The sequence below is a fragment of the Euwallacea similis genome, chromosome 25, assembly GCF_039881205.1.
Source record: "Euwallacea similis isolate ESF13 chromosome 25, ESF131.1, whole genome shotgun sequence".
Lineage (NCBI taxonomy): Eukaryota > Metazoa > Arthropoda > Insecta > Coleoptera > Curculionidae > Euwallacea > Euwallacea similis.
The window spans coordinates 610,692-638,445 of record NC_089633.1 but is presented as its reverse complement, the minus strand read 5'-3'; the positions used below and the strand labels follow the sequence as shown (position 1 = coordinate 638,445).

General features: G+C 34.5%; 5 protein-coding genes across 6 annotated transcripts in view; 1 reads left to right on the top strand and 4 right to left on the bottom strand.

The window, feature by feature from the left end:
* sturkopf (lipid droplet associated hydrolase sturkopf) overlaps window positions 1-22,834 on the bottom strand; it is a 79,859-nt gene extending 57,025 nt beyond the window's left edge. The window contains exon 1 of the mRNA XM_066402348.1: window positions 22,823-22,834. The gene's annotated coding sequence lies outside the window, so the exon portion shown is untranslated. The remainder of the gene's footprint in view (window positions 1-22,822) is intronic.
* LOC136416881 (M protein, serotype 24-like) lies at window positions 136-6,008 on the bottom strand. Of its 2 annotated transcripts, none has more exons than XM_066402294.1 (4): window positions 5,665-6,008; window positions 2,563-2,748; window positions 1,017-2,507; window positions 136-960 (listed from the first exon to the last, which is right to left on the bottom strand). In XM_066402294.1, exons 1-4 carry the CDS (start codon window positions 5,687-5,689, stop codon window positions 710-712), a joined length of 1,953 nt encoding a protein of 650 aa, XP_066258391.1. In that variant the 5' UTR covers window positions 5,690-6,008; the 3' UTR covers window positions 136-709. The 2 variants fall into 2 exon arrangements, with proteins under 2 accessions (XP_066258391.1, XP_066258392.1); XM_066402295.1 differs by lacking the exon at window positions 5,665-6,008 and adding an exon at window positions 4,646-5,027.
* LOC136416930 (SPRY domain-containing SOCS box protein 3) lies at window positions 11,454-15,418 on the top strand. The gene is made up of 5 exons (XM_066402374.1): window positions 11,454-11,842; window positions 11,902-12,135; window positions 12,954-13,182; window positions 13,238-13,675; window positions 13,725-15,418. Exons 1-5 carry the CDS (start codon window positions 11,762-11,764, stop codon window positions 13,883-13,885), a joined length of 1,143 nt encoding a protein of 380 aa, XP_066258471.1. The 5' UTR covers window positions 11,454-11,761; the 3' UTR covers window positions 13,886-15,418.
* On the bottom strand, window positions 15,622-18,083 carry LOC136416940 (uncharacterized). The gene is made up of 3 exons (XM_066402383.1): window positions 17,841-18,083; window positions 17,331-17,489; window positions 15,622-17,277 (listed from the first exon to the last, which is right to left on the bottom strand). The coding sequence occupies exons 1-3, from the start codon at window positions 17,914-17,916 to the stop codon at window positions 15,644-15,646; spliced, it is 1,869 nt and encodes a 622-aa protein (XP_066258480.1). The 5' UTR covers window positions 17,917-18,083; the 3' UTR covers window positions 15,622-15,643.
* Window positions 22,389-27,754, bottom strand: part of spz3 (Spaetzle domain-containing protein 3) — a 28,448-nt gene continuing 23,082 nt past the window's right edge. The window contains exons 3-6 of the mRNA XM_066402332.1: window positions 25,761-25,885; window positions 24,961-25,239; window positions 24,784-24,909; window positions 22,389-23,573 (exon numbers count right to left, since the gene is read on the bottom strand). Of these exons, the coding sequence (XP_066258429.1) occupies window positions 23,417-23,573; window positions 24,784-24,909; window positions 24,961-25,239; window positions 25,761-25,885 (687 nt within the window). The 3' untranslated portion in view covers window positions 22,389-23,416. The remainder of the gene's footprint in view (window positions 23,574-24,783; window positions 24,910-24,960; window positions 25,240-25,760; window positions 25,886-27,754) is intronic.

The following is a 27,754-nucleotide window of genomic DNA, read 5'->3' as shown; positions in this document are numbered from 1 at the left end:
TAAATGATGTATTATAAAATATGTTATTTTCCATCTCTTACAAGTGAGTTTTTGTAATAAATAGTGTATAGTTGAATGTGTATGCTTGTCAACGTATATCAATAGTCATATCTTGATGAAAAGAAACCTCATAAATTGGTGTAGACATTTATTTTCAAGCTCAACGATTAATTACATAAATACAAAACATAACAAAAACCTAATCGAAAGATTCGGCTTGTGTATTATACAAAATTGGACAATAATGCTGACCTCTTATTCTACCAATTTTCTAGTTTGTTTAATAAATTTGCATGTCTCTAAATTTATTGTTATTGTGGTGACTATAAAGGAATGCCATAATTTTAAAATAGCATTTTATTACTTATATGAAACACATCTAAAAATATAAATCTCATTCTTAATGTTAAATTTAAAATTCTACGCATCGGTCTGTACGAAAATGAATCAACAACTATACTTACAGTAAACTTCAAAGGATTTATCCTATTTTAATGCAATAGCAAATAAATTTAAACTCAGCTTCTAAAATATATCTCTCCTTGTTTAAAAATATCGCATAGGCACAATAATTGACTCTGGGATCGAGTTTAGCAAATAGTAATAGGTAGGTAATTAAATGTTCTCCTTTTTAAAATAAAGTTTTCGTATTTCATTTTCCATTCAGTCAGCTGTGTTATTTACTTCTTTCAAAAAGCTGATAAATAATTTACTCTTTGGGAAGCAAACTTTTCCCGAAAATATTACCAGCGAGGTCATCTATACCAGCATGCGCCCTTTTCTTACTTTCTTCCATTAGTCCATGAGACTCGTCAATTGCATGGCCAGCTTCTTTTAACTTGTTGTCGGCATTCTGGGCAGTCTGTCTAAGTTTATTTTCCAGGTTTATTTCTGCGTTATGGAGGCCTGCATTCACTTGCTGTGCTCGTTGGGACATTGCATTACCAAAAGAATTGAATCCTAAAGCAGAATACTAATGAATAATAAACTATTATAAACTTGTGTTGACCACTTACCTTCGTTTATGCTCTCCGCCAAATGATGAGCACCTTCAGCAATGCGTTGCTTCTCAGCTTCTGCGGAAGCTGCAATGTCATGCAACTTATCATCGAAACTTCTACCCCAACTCTGCGCTTCTTCAGCTGTTTCTTTAGCCTTTTGGGCAGCCGCTTCTTGCGTTTGATGTAATCTTGCATCCGCACTTTGCGCTAGAGCTGTTGCTGCATCCTTGACATTTTTGGCTACAGACTCTTGAGTCTCTCTCAGTTTATTGTCTGCTTCTCTGGCGAAATTTTGGGCACCTTCTATTGTCTGTTTGGCTTTGTCAGTTACAGCATCTTGTGTATTCTTTAGAGTGCTGTCAATTCCTTGGGCGATTTCTTTGGCTTTGCTAGTTGCAGCTTGTTCTGCCTCTCTTATTTTGTTATCCGCATTTTTGGTTAGATTTTGGACTGATTCAGTGGTTTCTTTAGCCTTGTCAGCGGCAGCCTCTTGGGCCTCTTTGACTTTGCTGTCGATGTTTTGGGTTATATTTTGAGTGCCTTCGGCAAGTCGTTGTTTTCCCAATTCGAGAGCTTCAGCAGTTTCACGGGCTTTACGTGCAGCTGCTTCTTCAGCTTCTTTAGCCAAATTCTGAGCTTCAGAGACTACATCTTGGGCTTTATTTGCGGCAGCTTGCTCTGTCTCTTTTATTTTGTTGTCAACGCCACGGGCAATATTTTGTGCAGTCTGTACACTTTCCCTCGCTTTCTGAGCGGCTGCAGCTTCAGCTTCTCTAACTTTACTATCCACACTTCTGGCCAAGTCCTGCGCCCCTTGAGCGGTAGCTCTAACTTTCTCAGCAGCAGCTTGCTCAGTTTCTTTAACTGTATTATCAATGTTACTGGCTAAATTTTGGGCCCCTTGAGCTAATTTCTGGCCTTCAGCTTTCAGCCCTTCAGCAGCCGCTTGTTCCGTGTCTTTAATCTTGTTATCAACGTTTCTGCCCCAGTTCTGAGCTCCTTGGATTAGCTTCTGCTCCTCGACTTTTGCAGCTTCAAATGCGTCTCTAGCCTTCTGAGCAGCTGCAGCTTCGGCTTCTTTGACTTTATTGCTGAGGCTCCACGCCAAGTCTTGAGCTCCATGGAGAAGTTTCTGTTCCTCAGCTTTTGCAGCTTCAAATGCATCTCTAGCTTTCTGTGCAGCTGCAGCCTCGGCTTCCTTGACTTTGTTACTAACATTGCTTGCTAAGTCTTGAGCTTCATGAATAAGTTTCTGTTCCTCGGCTCTGGCGGCTTCTGCTGCAGCTTTGGCTTTTTCAACTGCGGTCTGTTCAGCCTCCTTAATAGTTCTGGCGAGGTTCTGAGCTCCACTGACGATCTTGTTCCTTTCAGTTTCGGCAGCTTGGGCAAGTTCGGCCTTCTTTTGGTCAGCGGCTGCAGATGCGTCCTGGAGCTTGTTGTCAATATTTTGCCCTACGCATTGGAGATCTTCATTTAGGTTTGATTTTGCTCTATTAACAGCTTCAGCTAAAAATATATTTCTTTGCCGGGTATTTTGTAAAACGTGTGCTAACAAGTTTACCTGCTTCCTGAGCAATTTTCTGGGCATCGCTTTTGGTTTTTTCAAGAACCTCGTCGGTTTTCTTAACCCTCTCCTCCACAACATCTTCGACCCTGTTCTCGGCCTCCTTAACTTCCTCGGCTATATCCTCACTCTTCTTCCTGGTGAAGAGCTGCCCGATTCGGTTCCCCCAGTTTCTCAAGGAGGCTGAAATTGAGAAATAATTTTCAATACACTTAACAAACATTTATTTTTAGCAGGGAAATGCAACTTCGTCGTTCACTATCAGCTTCAAATTTAATGCGCAGCAAATTAAAACCAACAATCAACGCTAATTGTGTTGCTGGATTTCAGAGAAAAACACGGCGCCTTTAAAAATATCACATTGCATATCTTCGCTGTTATGTCACTCCAATTCAGTCTTTAACATCACCTCAAGGCTGCCTAGAACTGGTTCGTCAATATGGTATAATTTACTTATTTATTGTAAAAGGAATTGGGGAAGGTTGTAGATTACAGCGGACGAAGTCGAATTGAAATGAAAGTAGGGCGGCGGATCGGGAATGACGATGATTATTTTCCCCGAGGAGCTAAAGATTGTGTGGCCAATCAATCTAACGAGGCGCCAATAAATCGAAAATCTTCACGTCGATTTAAATAGTGATAGAAAATATATGCAAATGACACTTATGAAATTATAACACTAAGAAAAGCACTGTTTAAGTGACCACCTTTTTGTCACAAGTCAACAGGGTCATACACATGATGTAACATACTATCATGGAGATGTTTCATAAGTCGATAGCACTCGGCAAAATAATGAAAAATGCACACCTGTAACAAAAAACGCACCTTTTTAGATATACAAGGTGGCAAAGTTTCATATTTTTTGTCATTTTTTGATTATTTTCACGTATGCGTCGAGTTAAATTTTTTGAAATTTCATATATCTATGTTCTTTAAGATTTTCTACAACAAAATGTCAAAATCGTCGGTAGCCATACATAGAGTATTATGTTTTTTTAGGTCACGTACTATTTTATGGTTTGTATCTTTTTTTAGAACACCCTGTGTGAATTCAGAAACCAAATATAAATTCATTCTTCAGTTCTTTGGCTATTTGGTCTCTTGCAATATTTTTGCACCTTTTACCATTTTCGTATAATTTGCAAAAATATCTATTAATGCAAATTAAGAATCTAAGAGAAGTGAGGAAAAAATAATCATCCGGCTCAGTGATCAACAATTTGAAGCAATTCTTAACATTTAATCAAATTTCTTAAAATTAAAATAAATCTAAAGGAAAAGAAAATTATAAAAACTGTTGAAAACGTCCTCGTAAAATCTGAAAATAAATGTGAAACTTTGCCACCCTGTATATCGAAAATGTTGCCTTTTTGACCACGGGTCTATTAGTATTTTTTAAAAGTATTTTTCAGAGTACTACTGTCCCCTGAAATATCTCCACGATGGTGTGTTACACTCTGTAGATAAATAATTAATAGTCGTTTAATAAAGTGACGTTATGTAGAAGGCGTTGTTTAGCCTTTAAAGGTTTGTCTTGAAAACGTTTAGCAAACGTACCGATAATGTAGCAATTACCGTTTTTTTAATACGCCCGTTAATGGTTATGTAGTCATCAGAACTCAATTCAAGGGTCAACCAAAGGATCACGAGCAAGAATTGAAGGGTCAAGAATTCTTGCATTGATCCAGGCTCAAAGAAAGAGGTTTGACTGCCTGGCATCCATCAGTGCTGAAGATTGAATGATTCAAAATCACTCTACGAAGGAGCGGACCTCTTATATAGAGCAGCGAGTTGCTCATAACCTGAGTGCAACCGCTTAGGTAAAAATAAACAATATCGCCTCAAATTGGAAAAAATTGCCCAATCACTTGTTTCTCGCCTTAACTTTCTGCAGTTACGATTAAATTGCATTAAAAACTACAATAATAATCATAAACGAAATCGATGTAGTGGGAATTATTATGGCACATTATGAGCAAACTACTGCATTATTCTGACTCACCAACCTTGCGTGCTCTGGTGATGGTTACGACACAAAGTGAAAAATTAAAAGAATCTAATTAACCGTTTTACTTACCAAACATTTCTGCAGACGGGAACACTTCTACCCGAACAATAGTCGCATTAACAGTTAGTGTTTAATTATAGTTTCAAACTACATAAACTTGAACCGGCTTTAATGTTTTGGAATGTCGCACCGCAATATCGCGCGGAATTACTTGTGACCGTAGTGACCAACGACCATACAACGATTGCACAAGCAAGACAGAAATATCGATTTCGCGGTGGAGAAGGTTCCACGATGTCTACGGTGTGACCTAAACCTTCACATCTTTCATGTTTTGCGTTTCAACTAGGACAAGAGGATCGATTTTCATCCACGCACGTTTTGTTGGCCGTTTTGGGAGTTGCCAGCATAAATTTCACTGACTGTATGCATGTCGCTAAGCGCGCAACTTTTGTGTCATAAATTCTCATAGACGCATTCAAAATTCATCCACTCCCACACCTCCTAAAATTCTGCCTTTACTGCAGATTCCTTCCTCACGATATGCAAATTTGGATAAACCGATCATGATATAGTGCTCTTGCCAGGAGGAATAAGGACCTTAATCTGACGACACGCATCGAAAACATCAGCATAGGGAGAAATTGTTTTTTTGGGCATTATGGCAAAATCGGGGGAATGCAATGCAAAACTACCCCCAAACTAGCAATATTTTGCTTTGTAAGGCTTGGTCCTAGTAAACGTTTTCAAATAATTTCAATATATCCTCCAACTGCGATTCTTTCCACCGTGTAACATAATATGCGCCGTTGTAATCACAGAGTGTTGCACCTAACTATTGAATTATAGTAATATTAGTCGGACTATCGTTACCTGGGAGTATTGGTGAAGGACCTAATTTAAAAATTGGAGTAGGTCTAATTTAATCACAGAAAATTGAAAGTTTAACGTACGTAGTTTTTCAATTTCTGTTGGAAGCCAAAACATATCCCACGCGCTGTTTAAATTGATGGTACTGGTGAGTCACTGGACTTTAATCAAACATTCTTCATTACAACTCTTCAAAAATCTATGTTTAATTCCCTTACCCGTAAAACTTGACCAAAACGACATCTCTTCTTCTGATATGCGTCTCCTAAGCAATGGCCTTCAAGTTATATATAAAACCACTAATCACACATAAGCCACTTAACATAAAAATAACCAGCCAGTTCAGCACGTAAACCACAAACCGAAAGCGGAACCCAACGTTTTAGACTTGTGGAGGTTGGTGTGTTACTAAAGAAATTTTGCACCGACAAACCTGCGAATGTGTGTAAAATATTTATAAAACTTATTTAAAACTGGTATTTCGCGTGGGATTTGCTTAATGAATCAACAGTGGCATCATATTATATTAAGACATCATTATGTAGTGTTTTGTATTAGAGGAAGAAATGTATTGTGGTATGGGATATTGATATAGGAAATACAAAAACTATACAAGGTGTCTTTGAACATAGTACCATAAATTTAACTACAAACTTTCATAAAAACATATATCGCAAGGCGCTTCGTTTTCGATATACAGGATGTGAAAAGTTGGTTCCTGAGGATACTTTTTTATTAACATTTTTGAAATGTTTCGAGATAAATTAATGAAATTTTGTACTTTATTATAACTTTTTGTGCTCTTTTTGAATCCCTATGAAGAAATTGACACATTTTTCCTGGGGCGAGTAATACAGGGGGTGGTACTTAAAAAGTACTTAAACTTTTCTGTATTTAACTTTATTGATAATTTTATAGGAAAAGTATTCATTTGAAAATTTTGACATAAAAAAATATTCTTGGTGAAAATCTAAATCTCCAAGAGTTTTCGAGAAAATTGAAATTTAATAAATCGGTGAACATTATGTTTTATTAAATAAACATCAGATTTAAAACCCAGTTGGCCTTGAATTGAAATAAAAAAATATTTTTTACATTTCCGTATATGGCAATATTTATGAATAAAGTCTGGTGGTATTTTGTTATCACTAGAACAGTGTTTGATTACAATTATTGCTAAAGAAAATGAATAAAAACGGGTTTGAAATTTACCGATTTGTTAAATCTCAATTTTCTTAAAAACTCTTGGACAACAAGACAACAAGAGTACCTTTTTTATGTAAAAATGTTCAAATTTAATATTTTTTCTATAAAATCGTCAATAAAATTAAGTAAAAAAACATTTAGATACTTTTTAAGTGCTACTCCTTTGCATTACCCACTCCTCGAAAATGTATAAATTTCTATACAGAAACGCAGAAAGAGTACAAAGTTATAAGAAAATACAATATTTTATCAATTTACCTCAAAATATTTCAAAAATATTAATAAAAAACCAACCTTTCACGCTCTGTATATCGAAAACGAAGTGCCTTTTAATATATGTTTACATGAAATTTTCGTCATATTTTGCGACCTAGAATACATGGTTGAATTTATGGCTCTGTTCAGACACGCTTTGTAAATATATTAAAAATTTTTGGTTAATAAAAGTATTATTTAAACAAAACATATATATATATATATATTGACAGTTTCTAAGGTACTTAAACAGGTACAAACTTCGTTGTCAAAGATTCGTAGTCTCATGGTACTCTCAGATTTAACAAAATGGCAACTTTAGGTAATACTACAGTTTATTAAGCGCAGTTGAGAAGACTGATATTAGAGTAATTGACACACTCAAAACTACAATAAGATAAGATATCAAGTAACCTTTGCTTGCACTACTCTTTTTCCATAAAATTAGGAAAACATTTTCTCTACTGCTATCAATCAGTAAAGTGTTCTTATAATACGGGCATGAGTGGTGAACATTTTTTTCTTTGTTATTCTTTTAAGAGCCCTTCATTTGTCACAAAATTGAGAATCATCACCCTGGAGAAATTTAGAATTTTCAAGTATTAGATCTGGTCTATAGGTAATATTTTGTCATCAGTTTTGCACAATCACGCCAGGTTTGTCAAATAATATGATGCATGTGTATCAAATGGACTCTTAACTCATAGGTTATCTGAGATGTTTCTATCACATAACACATTAACTGTACAAGTCTGTTCAGCTTTGATTCATATTTAAGTGATCAGTCAACTTTGTACCTTCCAGTTAAAATCTGATTTGGCTATAAACAAAGAGTCTAATGTTTTGGATGAACTGAATTTTGTTTGACAAACTTATAAAAGACTGATGACCTGGAGCATTTAATATTGAAAACTTTAGAGGAAGATAAATGTTCTTTCTTTTAGTGTGCATAGTTAATTTTCAAATAATTTTTTAGATTGTTAAAAATACTTTCTGGAAAGCAGATTAATAATATACATAATAACTAAATTAAATATAAAAAAATAAACTTTTAAATTGCAGGAACATGTCACCATCCTTTGACTAACTACTCTTTCTTTGGCAAGTATGATACACTCGAGGACTCCCATTTATTGTATACTCAAATACTTGTCCTTTGCAATAAAAACATGACCCACAAGACTTGTGAACCTTAACTGGCTTTCTGAAATGGGTGTTCAAGGCCGTGACACTGGGAGCAAAGAAGAGATTACATTGCTCGCAGTAGTAATAATGCTCCTGCTGGTACTTTAAGGCTTCGGCCTCGTTTTCTGGCTGGAATCGGGGGTGAACCGCGTCCAGGTCGTGTTCACCTCGACAATCTTTGATGAAATTTTCGTTTATTTCTTTAGCCATCAGTAAACAAAATACTTAATACTCTGTTTGTTTTTGTATTAGTTAGCAATAATTAGTTTGATGATTAGGAGAGAGTAGGAACAATAAGAAACATAAAACAATTGTTTATATGGAACATGGAATGGAAAATGGAAAGGAAATTTAGATTTAAATTATAGGGGCTTTGGCTTAGCTGTGAGCTGTCGCTCCATTTACACTTCTTTAAATTCTAAATGAGCCGAGAGTTGCGTACTGCTCTTGGTGTGTACGAAGACAATGTAAATAACATAGACTTGCGTTGAAAACTGAGAAATTAAAAATTAAATGATTACCTTGTTTATGATATTTTAGATAAATGAGAGAAGTATAGAAGTAATGTAACTGATAGAAATGGAACCCAAATAGCAAATATTTCTAACAATCGTCATTCACAGTTGCTCAAAGTAGAATAACAACCCATGCTTTTAATTTAATTAATCAGCGTCAACAAATCTGCCATTTTTGAAATCGCACGTGGTGCGCAGTAGAAATGCGCTGCAAAACTGCTTTGAGCTTTTGTGAAAATTTCACAGGTGACTCAGATACTTCTCTTTCTACCTATTGCAAGGGATTGATGTTATTGGTATATTACACAAGAGATATATGACGTGCAATCTCTGTATTTTTCTTTGACATGTGGTTCTGGTCTCGGTCGACAGATAGCAAATTTGAGAACCTACACCAATGCGGCCAACAAGATTAATATGCGTCTACCTAACATGGTATCAAACGTTTAAGGACATAAGAAAAAGTCGATCCTATTGCCTCACTGATGCGGATGCCTGAATTAATCGTCTATTAAAAGCAGGGAATAGTTATTTCTGCCTGTAAAACATGTAGTAACAAACGTTATAATAAGGAAAAATCATAAGCGAAACGAAAACGCTCTGTGAGTACTCTGCTAATAAATGTTGCATCCAGGATCTGCTTGCGGTCAGGGAAAATATGGGGGTAAGTTAAAAATTCACTGTTCAAATACAAATATGGAAAAAGAGTTACGAATACCGAAAATTAGCATTTAAATTTGTCACATGTCATAAACTTTTGATAAGAATGTAATCTCAATATCTCTTTGATAGTTTGAAAATCCATCTTATGGTTTTTGGCAAACTTAACAACGCTAAAAATTGAATACACTGAAAAGTAATCAATCTGTTCACATTAAAGTAATCACTACAGTCCACTGCAGTAAGCGCTCGGGACGCATTCAAATGGGTGCCGCGCTCATTTGAGTGTACGCGTGAGTGCGGCGTAATTTGACCCGTTACATGCAACGGGCTTAAAAAATTTATTGAGATATAAAGGGTGGCCTCAAAAGAGTGCCTCAGCCACCTGGGAATAAATTGGATGCATGCATCCTAGTGGCCGGTAGTCGTTTTTAAACAATTTTTGTAGGTTTTAAAGTGTTAATTCCGTTTATTGTTGCGTGAATATATTTATTTAAATTTCTGAATTGTATTAAATTTACTCAGGTATGTGCAAGAGATTAGAATTTAATTTTAATCTTGAAAGCGAAACGAAATGGAACACAAATCAATAAACAAAAAAGGTGTATATGTTCTATTTGAAATAATTGTGAAAACTGCAGAAAGCTAATGGGCGTTTCCATTTTTATATAGGGTGTTTTCTAAGTTCGGTATGTAATTTCGGAAGCGCGTTCTGTCGCTAAAATAAAGGTAATTTTGTTATATAAGCTATAATATATCCCAAAAATGCTTCATTACGGAAATACAGAATGTGAAAGTTTCATTAAAAAAATACATGGTAAACCTGGTACGCCAGAGTTTTTTTTATATATTTTTTAAATTTTTTAATTGTTTGTTCGATTTGAAAGAAAAAAGGTCTCTTGACGTTTTTTCGTAGGACGCACCGTTTAAAAAAAAAAAGATATTGTAGTGCGTTGTAATAGAATAACTAATATTCATGAATTAATAGAGATTTTATTTTTTTATTGTTTAGCGACAAATAACAATCATAAAAATAATCATTTGTGATACAGATTCAAAGCAAATGTTAAAAATGACCACCTTCTGATAAAACGCACGATTCCAATAGTCTCATCTTTGATTGTCTCACTTGTTCAAAAACTCCTAGAGTATTTCTTATGGCACTGCAACTTTGAATTATTCGATTTCTTAAGTCATTTTCATCTAACACAAGTGTCTTATACATGAGTGACTTGAGGTCACCCCACAAATAAAAATTTAATTTTTCATTTTTAATAGACTTTCACACCCTGTATTTCCGTAACGAAACATTTTTGGAACATAGTTTATACAAAAAAATTACCTTTATTTTAGCGACAGAATTTATGCTTCCGAAATTACGTATCGTACTTAGGAAACACCCTGTATAAAATCCTGACAGACCCACCCCGTAGGCACACCCCGAAATTTCCTGATAAATTTTAATGTATTTAAAAGAGACAACGCAAAACTGTTCTTAATCCACGAAAATTACAACTAAATCAGCCTAAACGTTTTTCAAAAAATTACTTAAAAAAAATGTTTAAACTTCGACACCCTGTATTTTTAAAATAACGTTATTTCAGATACGTTTATAGGAACTTTTTTCTTATTTTGACTCAAAAAATATTCCCTTAAAGTTGCGTCCGATGTTCAGGAAAGACCCAGTAGAATATTTCCTACAGGGTGACTCAAAAAAGGTCTATAAAATTATAAAAGAATGAAATACCGATGTTTTCCAGAAAGTAGTGAAATTGCATAAGATTTTTGTTTGTGTATTAATCTAAGTCTTTCTTTACCCTTGTTAAAACTGCAATTTAATTTTTTTACGTTTTTGGAGATATTTTTTATGTTACCTCGTAGGCAATATTCTTTTGTCCTTAATCAGCGTTTTATGGCTACAGACGAAGAATCCTTTCATGCTATGAGAACTACACAGAGATTATGTTCTTTGTAAAAAGCTTATGACTGTTTAAATTCCGTTGCTTATTTTCAAAATGTTCAATCTATTCTCTCGTGTATAATTTAAAGTCAAATGTAGTGTGAAGTGTGAGTGACGTGGAGCTCCGAGGACCAGTAAGGAAAAGATTCTTTGACACATGACGTGTGAAGAGTGAATATTAGATTAAAAGGAAATAAAACGTATTTGGTATTTCAATTGTTTACCATGTTACATGTTATAGAAATTTTTCCCAGAATTTTTCTTATTATTACGAATGCGTAGGGCTTTTCTACTATAAAACAATGAAAGTTTCATTTGGAAGCTTCAGGATCACAGAAATTTCGATGTAATCAAATCGAGTGCAAAATACCAATTTTCTATGCCCATATTTGCATTTTTATTATTTTTCGTTTATTGTTAATCCTTATTTAACATCTTCGTTTGAATTACAAAATTACTAATAATAGTCGCCGGTTAACTTACTAATTCACTACAAAAACCATTGCTGAAAGAAATTATTTTGAGTATTTCACTATGTACCTTTTTGTCAATGCACGGAACATTGAACTCCAAAAAATAAGCAATGCATTTTGTACAAAAAATTGTTTTACAGAGGTAAAAACTCCCTTTTGGTTTTTGTATCTAGTCCTTCACATTAAATTTGTTTATTTTAGGCTGTAGATGGAAAGCTGCAATGCACCTGTGGCGAAGAAACTACGGCATTTGATTGGGGATGGCAAGACCAGTCTTCCCCAAATATTCGAATGTGCAATGAAGGCAGGGAAGTGTTGTTCCATCCAGTGTACAGTTCTGGAACTGCTGCCGTTAAGGGGCAAATCCCATTTCAACAGAATTTTCATTATTATTGGGAAATAAAGATAATCTCCAAGTTGTATGGAACAGATGTGGTAAGATAAAAATATGTCATTCAAGTCACATGATATTTTACTAAGAAAACTGAGTTTTGATTGTATGTGTGGAAGTGCATTAGGAGTTTATTAGGTCCTATTACAGCAAGGTAGGGTTTCCGTATTATTTTGTTAAAAAAAAGGACTTTGACCCCATTTAATGTATTTGAAGGGTAACATATTGTCTCAATATGAACACTACCGTTCACTTTGTCAAATAAGCATTTTAATGCTGATATTTTTATTGCATTCAAATCTCTGGACATTTTTGCAATTTTTGGTGAAACCTCTTGGATCTCCTAAAATCTCAAATAGATTTAGGGAAACCTGAACATATGGAAACCCTATAGCATGGATCCCTTAGGGTTCTATCTTTAACTTGCTGCTTTTTATCCATTATATTAATGACATTCCTAGTTACATGACTGCCCATATTTCAACATACAAATGACACCACTTTCTGAGATGACCTAAATTACCTAGCCCTTCAGAGACCTGGCAAAACCAAGCATGTAGACAAATGGTTCAAATATAACATATACATTAAAATATAAGAAAGATAAATATCCTCAAATTTATTCTTAGAGGTGCAATCCTCATGTTATTATTATTAGATTGTGAAGTCTAATAAGTTATTTCACTGCATCAAAGAAATATGCCAAGATTAGGTTGGAAAATGTGTTTTGTGAATTTAGGCTTGTTTTAACTAATAGTTTCACCCAACTCACATTCTTTCTTGTAACTAAATTGGCCATAAGACCTCACTGCTATCTGTAGTTTTATTTTTATTATTATTGTCAACTATTCTACATTTCCAGATGGTAGGAGTAGGAACATCAAAAGTAGACTTTGAAAAATGGCAATTTAAATTCTGCAGTTTACTTGGCATTGATTCAGAATCTTGGGGATATTCTTACCATGGAAGTGTTCAGCACAATCGAGTTAGAAAAAAGTATGGACACCAATTTGGGGTGGGAAGTATTGTTGGTGTGCATTTAGACATGTGTAATGGTACCTTAGAATATTTTTTAAATAGAAAGTCTTTGGGTAAGTATCTTTTGAAACAAAAAGTGTCTTCTTGTTATCAATTACAATATTGTAGGAATTGCATATAGAGGTTTAAAAGGCAAGGACTTATATCCCATGGTATGTTCCACAGCAGCAAAATCTTGCATAAGAGTAACATGTTCCGTAACCAAAGAACTCACAATGCAAATGATGTGTTTGAAATTGGTGATGGACAACCCAAGTTTATATAAAATATATAAAAATATTCCTGGTTTGTCAAGGATATTTGAAAGGAGATATTTTTGGATGCAGCCCCAAATTTTTAAAGATACTGAAGAAAAGAGAAAACTGGCAGAGTTAGATGATGATGTGACTCTTTCTTTGGTAGATGATAGTTATTTGGGTAATAGAAATAAAAAACTACGAGTAGTACATCTTTTCTCTGTGTTTGACAATGAGGAGGAAGAGCAGCGGCGGAGGTTTAATGAGGTATTTGATTGCTTGGAGGGTCAAGTCAAACAAGAAATTTCAGGTCTGTGTTTTGTTAAGATTTTTATAGTTATTTTAAGGCAAAATTTCAGATGCACCGTCTACCTCAGGAGGAGGTAGTAGCAGTTCACAAGACAGATCTAAAAGTAAACTTCACTCTAAAAAAGCCTTTCATTTTTGCCTCCGTCCAGAAGGCAGCAATACATCTTCAGATAGTGATTCTGATGAAGAGACAAGATTTAATATTTTGTGATTAGAACTGGAAAGTCAAGCTTTAGATAACATTTGTCCAATCAAGCAATGACCAAATTATTTCAATGTTTGTGTGTTTTCACTAGGTTGTGAGTTAGCTCATATTTTTGACCTCAATTTTTAAATGACAAAATTTGACACTGGGATTACTTTTGGTTATTCATTTTTATAGGTTTTTAAGTTATGCTAAATATTATACCATAATATTTTGATTGGCAGTGATGATCGTTCTTAGCTGAAGCAGAGTCAAGGCTGAAGCTAAAGGATGAAAATTGCGTATCGCGGACAATAGTTTACTTTATATTTTCATTCTGGTTTATGCATACAATGTGTTCCTCCGCCTTTTCCTTGAATTCTATTAAATTTGCCAATCGCTTATTTCTATCCAGAAATATGAACCAGTTCTTCTTAACCAATTGTCGTACACCATAACTGTGTGAGGGAATTGGTATTCATTCAACAGTAGTTGAAATTTACTGAATCTGTTTTCCAAAAGACGACATTCATGAACATCACAGTAAGGACCCAGTCCCCAAAACTAAAAGAGAATTACCATTTCCTATGAGCTTGTACAGCACCTTTTTCGAAAGATTTATTGGATCTATGCAAAAATATTAAAATATGGTTGTTTGCACTTTAGTTCTATCTTCTGTAATAGCCGGTCTGGCACTCAGTGATGGACGGTTAACTAGACGCGCGATCTTTCCATGTTTTTGTTTCATACTATGTACTATTTCTTAATTTGTAGTTCACACTGAAAATTACTTTATGCAAGTATCACAAACGTGCAAAAATGTTTTTACCTGTCTCCGTTCAGCTTCATAAATGGTGTCTTTTTTAGGCAGAAATTAGAGGACGCAAAAAACGATTTAATAACAATATAATTTTAATAGTGACATTTTCATTCACAGACATTAGTTTGTTGGTGGATCACGTTAAGTTTAATTCATCAGTAAAACTGTATTTTCAGTTTTCTTTAAAGTTAAAGATCTTGGGTTTAAAAGTTTGTTAATGTGGTTTAAGCCTGAAATTTTTTGGACAAACAAAACTAATAAAAATCCCAAATAACATTAAAATAGCCCTTCTTAACCCTTTGCTCGTTGTAGGCGTAGGTACCCTTGGAAAAATCTCTTTGCATATTTGTGATTGACTTGTTTAATGGATCATTCTAGTATATTTGATATTATTTTATGCAAAAGACAGAAATTGATTACTTAATTATTGATTGTCTTATATTGTTGGACAATTTGAATTATGTTAATTATGTAGTTTTATTATTAAATATCTCTACTATTTGAATTTTTTTACTTATTAATACTCCAGAATGCATAAATAAAAGCGAAATTGGTATCGAATTTTTTCTTTTGGACAGAGAAATTATATGAAAAAAGGACCAATATTAAACAAGTCATTAATCTCATGGACTAGTCATTTACTCCCACTGCATGCCTGTAAATTCCTCTGTTATCATTTTATACGAGTAGCAGTTATTATGAGGGATGTTTCATAAATACTAGCATGAAGCATTTTATGAGATATTCTACAGAAATTAATGAAAAAGTACAAGTAGCTTCGAAGTTGATTAACCATAGCGAGGTATACAGCAACTTTCACTCATAAAGTGGTTTATTGGGATAGAATACCTGATAAAAAATCTAATAACTAAACGGATTCAACTGTGAAGTTCTAAGAACATAAAACAAGCAATATACAAAGGAAATACAAAATATATTCCTGAGATGATTTTACAAGTACCTATTTAAAAATACGCATAATCGAACACCTCTAATGGATTAGTGGGTAACGAACCCTTTAGAGGAATTAATGGATCCGGACCCCCATTCACAAACTGGCTTTCCAATGAATCACTACCAGGCCTATGTTGTACGGAGGGTGTATAACCTAGAAATCTGTCCTGAACAAGCAGTTTTGTTCCAGAAGTGTTTGCTGGCCAAGGATTTCCTGGCGGAATCAATTGCCCAGGGCGACCATTGGAAAACTGTCCAGAGAAGAACGGTCTTTGTCCGTCGCCTTCTGATTGTGATGGTATGTCTGGAAAGCGATTCTGGACAGTCGGAGGATCAGCAGGCCAAGGCTTGCCTGGAGGGATCAGTTGTCCTGGCCTGCCACTTGAAGCCTGACTTGCGAAGGATGGCCTTTGGTTGTTGTACTCCAAAGGAGATCTGGTGCTGGTCGTTAAAGGTAAAATAGTTGAGGATGTGGAAATCGGAGCTGCAATAGCCGGAAGATTAGTTTCCGATTGGCTGTTTGTTGGTGTAATGGGAGCTTGGAAGCGATCCTCCAAGCTTTGTTGAGATGAATTGTTTGGCAGAATATTTTGCTGGACATTCTCTGCAGGCAGAGGTTTCCCTGAAGGAATCAATTGCCCAGGTCTACCACCTGCAGTCTGACCGGCAAAAAATGGTCTTTGAGGGTTGTATTCTAGGGGAGATTTGTTGCTTGTTATTGAAGATCCAGTAGAAATTTCTGAAAATTGATTCTGCAGAATTTGTTGCACATTCTCCGCTGGAAGAGATTCCTCCGGGAGAATTAATTGCTCGGGCCTACCATTGGTAGTTTGGCCAGCAAAAAAGGGCCTCTGAGGGTTATATTCTAAGGGAGATTTGTTGGTTGTTATTGTAGATACAGTGGATATTTCTGGAAACCGATCCTGCAGAAGTTGCTGCACGTTAGCTGCGGGTAGAGATTCTCCCGGGGGAATCAATTGCCCAGGCCTACCACCGGCAGTTTGGCCAGCAAAAAAAGGTCTCTGAGGATTGTATTCTAAAGGAGATTTGTTGGTTGTTATTGTAGATACAGTGGACATTTCTGGAAACCGATCCTGCAGGAGTTGCTGCACGTTCCCTGCGGGCAGAGATTCTCCCGGGGGAATAAATTGTCCAGGCCTACCACCGGCAGTTTGGCCAGCGAAAAAGGGCCTATGGGGGTTGTATTCTAAGGGAGATTTGTTACTGGTGGTTGATGGTACTGAAGAGGAAGGAAGATTTGTTAGAAATCGATCTTCTGATGATTGAGGTTTTTGAGATTCCAAAGGAGGTTTTGGGCTAGTGATATTTTTTTGATCTTGATTTTGTAGAAGTGGTTGATTACCCGGAAGATTTGCGGAAACGGGCTTTCCAGGCGAGGTTAACTGACTAGGTCTTTCATTGGAAAAGTGTCCGGATAGGAAAGGATCAAGAGGGCTGAATGCCAATGGAATTTGGCTGCTTGCAAATGTGTTTATTGAAGGCTGGGTGGATACTTTAGAAGGTTGAGGAGATGAAGAAGAGATTTCCTGGAACCTATTTTCAAGTGCAGTTGACGTAGACTGCTGATTGTTTACAGGTTTGGCCAAAGAGAGCAATTGCTGCAATTTGTCCGTTGATAAGGAACCTAAAATAAAGGACATTTTAAGCTGGAGTCAATCCTAACCTTTTTTAACATACTTTGAGTAATGTTATTATGCTCCATCACAAGAGCTTGTACGACAGTTTTGTTAAGAAGTCCAAAAAGGTTGTGTAGCACTTGGATTTGAGGGCTTGCATTATTTTGCGAGTCTATTGAATTGGTCGTGACTGAATCAGTGGGTTTTTTTGGTGGCGTATCTGTGATAGCAAGGTTTAAAAACAACGAATACCATAACAATAAAATAAAAGTATTGTGAGAGGTCACCAAATTTTGATAAACAACATTATATGCATTGTTTTTTTACAATGATTTTATTGTTAAAAATCGGTGTGACTTTAATTGTTCTATTCATTCAAGGACAATTTTTTTATGGGTTTTGAAAATTATTAATTATTAAATTGGAAAGCTCGAAAAGCCTCTATTTACTGCCGGATCGAATGGATGAGAAAAATTTACTTATTCCCGGGACATAAACAATTTCTAAAAATTTAAGAGAAATTTAAAAAGAGAATTTTTATAAAATTGGTGCACAATGAAAATGTACTTACTTCCTAACGGTTTTCCACCACAGTAAATCACAACAATACTGCAAATTACGCATTCCAATGCAAATCGGTTCAGCATGTTGCAGGACGCTCACCTGCCGCAAAGTGTAAACTGATAATGATGACTCTTCGCGTTGAATACATTTTCTTTGGAACTGGTTTTGTTTTGACCCGATGGCGGTGTTCAACGGAATCCCATTGCATTAGTGAAAAACATTTAACGTTTCAATTTTTAGTCCAGTTTCATGAAATATGAATTAATTTAGTAAGCGGCCATTGTAATTAACTATATCAAGACAAGAGATTTTCTGCGTAATTACTCATGTAATTTAAATTTGATTAACTTTGAGACTTGATTCTTAATAAATACCCATATTAAGAAGTACTTAGAAGATTATTCCTAGTTTTTTTAGGCACTTCACTTTAAAAGAGGGCTCTTCAGAATGGCCTTCGTGGAATCCCCGGAATGGTAAGATGTAAAAATCTAATTAACACAGGAAAGTTGGTGAAGCAGCAAAATTAATAGGAAATGCTTCAGTTTGTTGTTCATATATTAGTCATGGATATTTCTTCATTAAAAAAGTGAGTCTTTTCTAGTGAGTTTTTATTGCAACAGTTAAAATCTTAGAACTAGATTTAATCATCAATTTATCACAAAAAAACCCTTAAAAAGATGCATTACACTTGAACACTTTTCATACAAATGTGTCTTGGGGTCCGATTCTATAGACTGGAGAAAAGTGTGTTCTCAAGAAATGAAATCAAAATAGTTCATCAATGCAGATCCTGTGTATACGGTCACACGTCATTTGTTCTTCTCTAGAGTACAAAATTGGACCCCAGAAATTTGTATGCGGTACTGAGGAATTTAAAACACTTTAGCGTATAGAAAATTGTGCTTTTTCTTTCAATCTTTTAAAATCACTTGAAAATCATGAACTTAGGGAAAGTATGAAAAATTTCAGACACTCCATAATTTTTTAGAAAGAGCTTTAGACATTATTAGGTTTACATAGTGATTCAGGAGGAAGCACCAATATTTCAGGTACGTATTGGGTGTCTCAAAATAAGCATAAAAGTTCCTATATACATGGGTCATATTCTCAACCATAACAGAAATACAAGGGTAAGTTCAACATTTTTATTAAATGTATTAAATTATCATTTAATGATTGTTAATAAAATACATTGACGCAGTTCATTCGTGACGGTATAGACAATTTTCACAATGAAGACCGATGGTCAGATGAAAATCCTCACATTACCATAGAACATAATTTTCAACACAGACTTTCCATTAATGTGTGGTGTGGTCAATCGCCAATTAATCGGTCCATTCATATTCAATGATAACCTTACGGGACAAGGATACTTATATTTTTTAGAGAATGATTTACAAAACCATTTGGAAAATATTCCACTTGATGCATGACAAAAAATGATGGCGCTTCTCTGCATTACAGTTTACAAGTGAGAAATTTTTTGAACAACGATTTTCCAAATCGTCCAAGCGGTCCACATAATTGGCCACCTAGGTCGCCAGACCTTAATCCCTTAGATTTTTGTCTTTGGGGATGGTTTAAATCTTTAGTGCACGTAACTAAAGTAGATACTAGAGATGCGTTACTCGACCGTATAGTAAATACAGCAGAAATATTCAGAAACAGAAACCAAACTCCATGTAAAGAGCGACTAGATTTATTCATCGGAGAGCGGTCATATGTTTAGATGCAAACGGTGGTATTTTTGAAAATTATTAGCTAATGTGTTTTATTAATAATTATTAAACGATACTTTAGTACATTTAATAAATATGTTGAACTTATCCCTATATTTCTGTTATGGTTGAGAATAGGGCCCACGTACATAGGAACTTTTGCGTTTAGGTACATATTGAGACACTCAATATGTACCTGAATTGAGTGTCTCAATATGTACCTGAAATATTGGTACTTCCTCCTGAATTACCCTGTATGAGACCTTTCCAATCCTGAAAATTCTGGGTAATAGCTTGGAATTTCAGTGTTTTCCTTCAATCCTAAAAATCGAAAGAAGAGGAAACAAGAATTTTGAGACACTCAAAATTTCCGTAGACCCTTTAAAATAACTTAAATCAGACTTTCCTATTCCTGAAAATCGTGAGCAACTATAAGAAAATTCAGCTTTTTCTTTAAATTTTTCAAATTCTATTGAAAATCCTAAAATCCTGGAAAATCTTGAGGGATTTAAAACACTCCAAAATTCATTACAAATACGTAGGAAAAGCATTTGCAATGTCATGCTCATTAATCCTGAAATTTATATTTATCGTTTCCTAATTAAAATAAACCGTAGAAGTTATTTTTAAGTCGGTGAGCTTAATTATAATCAATATAAATGCGACTAATTAGAAGACTATACCTGATTGCATGCAATACACCATACACATTGACCCATGAAGTATCCAATACATTGGCTAGATTTACTTCGACGACGTAAAAAAATTGTGGGTATGTTTACTCATGTTAGTTAAGATTTCTATTTTGTCGTGGTGCCTCATATTATATGGAGTTTTTAATTTATTTCAACCTAATTCCCAAAGATTTTAAGGGACATTTTAATAATCTCTGTGTAATACGTTTAAGTTTAGAGTAACTTAAAAGCCAAATTGTTGGATTCTAGAACGTCCTCGGAGTTTTTGGGATCGTTAGAAATTGCCCGGATGATTGTTTTGCATTTGTGAGTAACCCAATTTCAAGTGAGAATTTAATGAAAGAATTTCTGAAAAGAAATCCGGATTTTTAGTGTGACTAGTAAAACTCATATGAAACAGCTTTCTCGCTTCCATTGGAATAATATTGCAGAAGAACCCTTTCAATGCCAATAACAGCAGCCCCTTTTATCAACTCTGATGTAGTTGAGGTAGACATCCGAAATAGATAAACACTAGTGATGTGTCCGGAACGTTTGCAAAAGTGACTGGTACTATTCCGGAAAGGACAGTTCTTATGCACATGCGAAACCCAACAGTGCAACTACTGTTGTTGGTGGGTAATTTCCTGGTATGGCTATTGCTTCTTCTTTCTCCTGTTATCAATATTTTTAGATTGTGGATTGTTCAAACCTCATAAAAATCACTGAGAAGCTGCATCTATCGTCGTGTTAGTGATTCTGTCGCTATGACTTCGGCAGAGCTCATGGATCTGGTCCACAATGAATGGAGGCTCCGTACGGGTGGTAATAAGAATTATTCATCCCAACTGTGGCTAGTAACATCTTAAACTTTTTCAAGTCCATTTTATCAAACCCGGGCAAATAGCCTCCAAGATTAACTCAAGAAGGATTGATATAGATGTTTGTGTTTGAAGCTTTGGCTGTAAGGGCTTCATTATGGTAGTTAAAAGAGGTTCTGTTGTTCGAAAAGGGGGCTATAAGAATGTCAATGAGGTTAGTATAATTCATTTCAGTGGATTGCTCCAGTGACGCTCGTCCATATTGGCAATATTTTTGAAGTGTAAACATACGAAGCAGTAAAACTCTACTTGCTGTTTAAGTATACAGTTTGTTCATTAGAAAATTCCCCACCCCACGTATCTTTTACTCTGCGAAAAATTTCAAAAATCGCCGTGACCCGTCGATTTTTGTTCTAAGGGGAACTTTTTTTGGCCTAAACTGAATCGTGGTGGAATCATCCCTCTAACCCCCAGCAACCCCAACTTTGAAATCTTAAATATGACTACCCTCTTGTAATACACCATTTTAAAGAGCATTTAATTTGAAATCCTGTCGTACTTTTATTTTTAAAATCGGTTGAATTTTGGGGCTGCTATGGACAAAATAACAATATTTTGTTTATTTTTTATTCAATTGACCTAAATTACAATATTTATTTAATTATTTTGATTTTACCGATTTATACAATTTTTTTATTCTTGAATAAAAAAGAGCAAAACACATAAACTTTATAAAAATAACAATTGGAATTTTGTTTTCTTCATATTACAGGATAGCGGCATTCGAGTTCCGATCTCGTTGGTATCGAACGTGTTTTCTTGGCAAAATTTAATCATGGTGTATATTTTAGCAGAGGGAATCGAAATAGTTCTTCTGTATGGTAAAAATAATGAGTGTGCTAGACCAACCTCTCTAATATTGTAATTTAGGTCAATTAAATAAAAAATAAACAAAATGTTGTTTATTTGTCTATAACAGCACTAAAATTCAACCGATTTTAAAAATAAAAGCATGACTGGACCTCAAATTAAACGCTCTTTAAAATGATATATTACAAGGGGGATGGTCATATTTAAGATTTGAAAGTTGGGGTTGCTGAGGTTTAGAGGGATGATTCTACCGTGACTCAGTTTAGGCCAAAAAAAGTTCCCCTTAGAATAAAAATCGACGAATCACGGCGATTTTTGAAATTTTTTGCAGAATAAAAGATACATGGAGTGGGGAATTTTCAAATGAACACTGTTTTTGTACCTTTTTAACAGAAATCTATTGGCGTTGAAACCAACGTAGAACAAGATGAGGCATTGTATGTGAAGGTGTGAGACTCAGGCCCAGATCTCATGTTTTCTGAATAATTTATTTAATATTAACGTTACAAAAAATGGCAGCAATTTCTTTAACTTTATGCCTTACACACCATTAAAAACTTCAGACAAATGCGAGATTTTCGATCCCACCAGTATTTGATAAGATATTGCACGCAGTCTTAATAGTACTTTATGAAATATCTACTAGGAATACTTTATATATTATAGAACGTAGATCTTATATTATTACCAGTTTAGGTAGAAAGTTTAGAAATAATTGACGCACTTAATCGTATTTTTTAATTAAAACTTTGCACTTCTGAATTCCTGCGAATTAACATTAGTAGGATATTTGTTGATAAAATAATTTATAACATTACATAGACTACCAATAGTATAAAATTAAAAATAAATACAAACATATTCTCTACTTACACATAAGCCTTAATTACGCATTTACCTAACTGTGCAATATTTAAACCTTATTTTAGTTAGAATAATTCGAATGGAAACAGAGAATTTCAGTAGATTTGTGCGATTAGGCATTGTTTGGGATTATAGTAAGCACTATAGGCTTATCTCGAAATTTTGCTTGTTTGAAAGGTAAAACCGGCCTAAATCCGGCTCTGAGTCAGCCCAACTAGTACCGTCACTTTCGATATAATCACCAAAATATGAAAGTGAATATTTTAAGACGAATTGAGATCGGTAATTACTGATGGCAGCAAGACTTCCTCATTTAAAACAGTTTTTTGGACTAAACAGCTGTATGACAAGGTTCTTTCGTGTTATTGATGTTAAATAGTGACTGGTCATAATTTGATTCTATTATGTGTTATAGAGGAGTAAGATCGTATGAATTATTACGACACATTTTGGCAGACTAAAACTTTATCACATTTTCGACTGACTGAACAATGGTGCACGAGACATTATTATAAACTATTATAAGAGTATACTAATCTCGTCTTTGTCGAAGCCCATAAACCAAGCTTAGAATTGCATTTTGATCGGCGTTCGAAATCTAACGTTATTATTTACTTAATTCGATTATCTAGGTCACGGATTGCATCTACAGACGCAACAAGACGGAAATAGGAACCAATCCATGAAGATACCTCTGCAATCGTTGTCTGGATCATAAGCCAGGAGACGGTGCCATTTGTATTTCTGTTCGCAGCCGCAATCGTTCGTACATCTTTTTGTTGAAGTTTTTCTGAAAATTTAAGAATTTTTAAAACAAGGTAATGCCCCTTGACTACGTCATCGCTTGGAACCAACTATTTACGTGTCAAGGCTTTTTTGTTTGAAATGGTCGTTGCCTATAGTGACAGCCGAGATTTTGACAGATGTCATTTGCTTCTTGCTACATTATTTAAAACTGAATAATTTTGGGGAAAAACTTAAGAATATTCGGTGTTAAAGTTGTTTTGGCTCGTTTCAAGTGTGCAATTAACAAAATTTATTTTAAAAGTTATCTGGAAATCATTGCAGTCGCAGCCGTTAAGTATTTTATAAGCTCAAATAATTGACTGAAAATTTAGCTCCATGGGGTTCCCTGAAAGCATCTATTGCCACATAAGTAAGTGACATACTGAACTCTATTATGAACGAAAAATCTAATTATTTTATGGGCTGAACAATTGTTTGAAACATTTCTTCCTAAAAGATGTTTTATTACTAACCAATTGGTAAAAATTCGTAAACCGCATCAACGACATTTTGGAAACACTTCTCACATTTGCTTCTACGTTGCTTCTTAAGTAAGAGAAAAAAAATATATGCGAATATGTTCGTTGATTGCAGACATGATCGGCGAGGCAGATCGATTCTTTGAGCAGGGGCGGATTTAAGAAAAAGGGGATCCAGATGCAAAGCAAATTTATGCGACCTTTTTCGAATAGTCGATATGTAGTTTCAACAAGTTGATAAAATTATTTCCGTATTTATTTTTTATTTGGCCGGTGTTATTATTATAGATACCTCAAAATTGCTTCGACTACGTCATTGCTTTTACGATAATTAAATGTTAAATTTAGTTCCATAGCAGAGAACCTTTATAGCGCTCTGGATATATCTTTGATGTATCACAGCGCTTTAAGATCCAGTAATTTTACAAATTAATATTCCTTTTCTTTTTTTTTGTTGTTTACTCATTTTTACTTGAAATTTATGAAAAATAGAGAGAATCAGCAATGTTTAATTTCTTTTTTTTCATTTGGCTGGTTCGCTGATGCTTATTTGAAGAAAATTGTAATCTATATGCCTCGCCCCTGTCTTTACAGACTTGAAATGTGCGGTTTTAAAATTATAAAGATCTCTGCAATCAGCGGGGGATTTAGGGATTATGGGATCGTCGGGCGTAGTTCGACTGTCTTATTAATTAAAAAAAAATCTCGAAATCTATGAATTTTTACAATACTTACGTGCATACTTCTTGATGAATAGCTTGCTCGAAGTGTTGAGTATTCACAATAGCCCTTACTTTGCCTGCCGAATTCGAAGCCCAATAAGGAGTTACAATCTCTAATTTGCTTTCGCATGCATCCACTCTGAAAATCAAATTATCAGGAAAATGACAATTATATATAATGAAATTAAACCTTCCGCTGTCATTTTTGCTATTGGAGAAATTCATATTCCTGAAATTTTGTCTAGTGTTTCGTTTGTGGCTCTTCTCGAAGTCGAAGTTTTCAAATGGAGGCTCCGGACCTGGTTCAAAGTGAATATCTGGAACCCCCGGTTTCACGGATCTCTTGTGCTTGACCGATCGTTTCGTAAAAGTGGAACCACCCTCATCTTCGAATTCTGGCACTATGAATTCCCCGTACATTCGCTTCATTAAGGCTTTGTTTTCGTCTATGAATAGTTCTATTCGGTCTCTGAAATGCAATTTCAATTAATCGATGCTGGTACCAAAAGATGTTCTTCACACTATCAAGGGAATTTTTCACATATTTCAGTAAACTAAATAGGCAAACAATTTGATTAATCAACATAAATCAGCCATTAATCTTCTGGACAGACATAATTATTGCATATTTAAATATCAACATCTAAATAATAACGTTGCAAATAATTGAGGTGTATTGTTCATCCCACTCGATTCACTTTCATGTGTATAATCTTTGGAATTTCTGAAGAACGGTCAATGCCGTCCATTTTTTAATAGTCTGAATCAGAATATTATCGGATTACTAAACGCGATTTATAACATAATTAGCATTGGTTTATAAAAATAGTATACATTAAAAAAGGAGCTATACGAATCGGTGAATATCAGATTTGGGATTAGTAAGAAATTGATTTGAAAACTTATTAGCAAAAATATGGGATCCATCATGCGGAACATCTATTTATAATATAGATGTTTTATTGTTTTCACTTATTAATTGTTACTTACAAGGGATATGAGTTGCCTGCTGTAGGACAGAAGAGCTGTTGATGGCGCTTTATGCAAGGAACTCCACGAATGTATTCACCTCTTAATTCTAAACCTAACGCTACTGATAAGGCTGTCCAAAGTATCTGAAACAAAAAAAAAATCATTAGGTTCAAAATTGCAGTTATCTTGAATACTTCATTGACAGAAACTTGGTCAATTCTTCAAATTTAATGCCTGAATGTAGGCATCACCCCCTATACATCAACCTATATGTATAGAATAAGAGAAGTCATGTTAAATATTGGCTAGATTTACCTCGAAAAATATCAGGGTTTTTGAGGGGCAAGTTTAGGTTCTTTTCAGTATTTAAGTTCTTTACCTCTGATATCATGAATTTATAAATAGAATTTTTCCATCATTTTCATCATCAATTTGATCTCATATTCCAATTGTGAAAGAATATGCCCATAAAAGAAAACATTCATTAAGCCATATTGGGCGCTTCCGTTTGTGCTAGTCTTTCGCAATTACTAGCCAGCAGTGATCGATGATTTATAATTAATTATTATCTCAGCGGTATTGCCGCAAATTCAAGCGGCTGTCTAATAAATCATTAGGCCGTTTTTTGTCCGTAATACCGGCACGTTTACGGTGATTATCACTTATTTAAAATTCCTTCGAAATCATCGTTTTCTCTTGGATCCTCAGAGTGGGCTAATGGTAAATAAAATGACGTCACGAATTCCCTCAATATTTTATAATTCTTGTGGCTTGTTAATACCTTAAATTTGATTATATTAATATGTTCCTTCTTAATTTTATATTCGAGGAAGTCAAAGTAAATCCTGAAGTTTTAAAAAATTAGAAATAAAATTCAATAATTATTAAACTACTTTGATTAAAAATAAGAATCAATTGGCGCATATCTAAGACATAAGATATCATGCTGAGGTCCCTCCCTCTAATTTTGCTGCCATAGATTATTGCCTAATTTAGGAAAATGTGGCACTTCTTCCAGAATATAGATCGTTGATACAGACCGCTTATTTTCTAGAAGCATGCATACGAAATCGCTGTAAAGCAAACTTTACATGACATGCACAAATTATAGACACCAGTATTTTTGTGTATATAGACATGAACATTTTGAAGTGTCAGTAAACTGGCGCCAATAATTCGTGTCAATAAAAATCTTAAAAGAAGTTGAATTGTTACACTGAAACTGGCACCAACGAACCATGCATCTCAAAAGGCTAAAAAATAAAAAACAATCCATATATAACTCTATGAATATTACAGGTAAACCATTCTTCTTGACATTGACAACTCTATTTGTTGGTAAAATCTCACTTTCGCCGGTCATCGATGTGGATTGAAGATGAAAAATAAATAGTGTTACATACATATACTTTTATCGTCCTAGAATGGTAAGTAAATTATGTATTTTATTGGGGTTGCCTCAAGATATTAAACTAGATAAGTATATAAAATTTACGGTTTACCACAAATGTTTCAAACGGGAGAGGGATCAATACAATAAACTTTTTAAAAAAGTGCGTATTCGTCTTTTCTAGCTACCAATACCCTCAAAACTTTATTGAAGTGTCTTCAGGCGATTTAAAAAAAATCATAGTTTTGCATTTTTGTTATTAACTTTTATCCTGTAGTTCCTTTGGAAGCATTTTTGGAATACAGTTTATATATTAAACTAGTTATTTTCGGATGTAGCATACATAATTAAAGATTATGCATCTTCCCCTGCAACATTCTGTATTATGAAAAAATACGTTTAAAGTATTTTTCAAGTTTTAACTGAAGAACTAATCAAGTAAGTAAAGTAAATCAAATTCATCTTTTTTCATGCCACCAAGACTGTAATTATTATATTTTTTAAAATTTATTAATTATTTTTCTTCAAAATTTTATTATTATGGTAGACATTTGGAAATGAAGGGACTGTATTATAACTGAATAAAATATGATATACCGTTTTAATCGTAAAGGTACTCGTA

What these genes read in the sequence shown, in the direction of transcription:
- LOC136416881 (XM_066402294.1), bottom strand. Translation starts at nt 5,689, where the DNA reads ATGTCGTTTTGGTCAAGTTTTACGG. An exon ending in GTTTTGGTCAAGTTTTACGG is followed by an intron (nt 2,749 to 5,664) that starts GTAAGGGAATTA and finishes TCTCAATTTCAG; the next exon opens with CCTCCTTGAGAAACTGGGGG. An exon ending in GGCGGAGAGCATAAACGAAG is followed by an intron (nt 961 to 1,016) that starts GTAAGTGGTCAA and finishes ATTCTGCTTTAG; the next exon opens with GATTCAATTCTTTTGGTAAT.
- LOC136416930 (XM_066402374.1), top strand. Translation starts at nt 11,762, where the DNA reads ATGTACCTTTTTGTCAATGCACGGAACATTGAACTCCAAAAAATAAGC. An exon ending in CAAAAAATTGTTTTACAGAG is followed by an intron (nt 11,843 to 11,901) that starts GTAAAAACTCCC and finishes TGTTTATTTTAG; the next exon opens with GCTGTAGATGGAAAGCTGCA. An exon ending in AGTCAAACAAGAAATTTCAG is followed by an intron (nt 13,676 to 13,724) that starts GTCTGTGTTTTG and finishes GCAAAATTTCAG; the next exon opens with ATGCACCGTCTACCTCAGGA.
- LOC136416940 (XM_066402383.1), bottom strand. Translation starts at nt 17,916, where the DNA reads ATGCTGAACCGATTTGCATTGGAATGCGTAATTTGCAGTATTGTTGTG. An exon ending in TGGTGGAAAACCGTTAGGAA is followed by an intron (nt 17,490 to 17,840) that starts GTAAGTACATTT and finishes TTGCTATCACAG; the next exon opens with ATACGCCACCAAAAAAACCC. An exon ending in GCATAATAACATTACTCAAA is followed by an intron (nt 17,278 to 17,330) that starts GTATGTTAAAAA and finishes CCTTTATTTTAG; the next exon opens with GTTCCTTATCAACGGACAAA.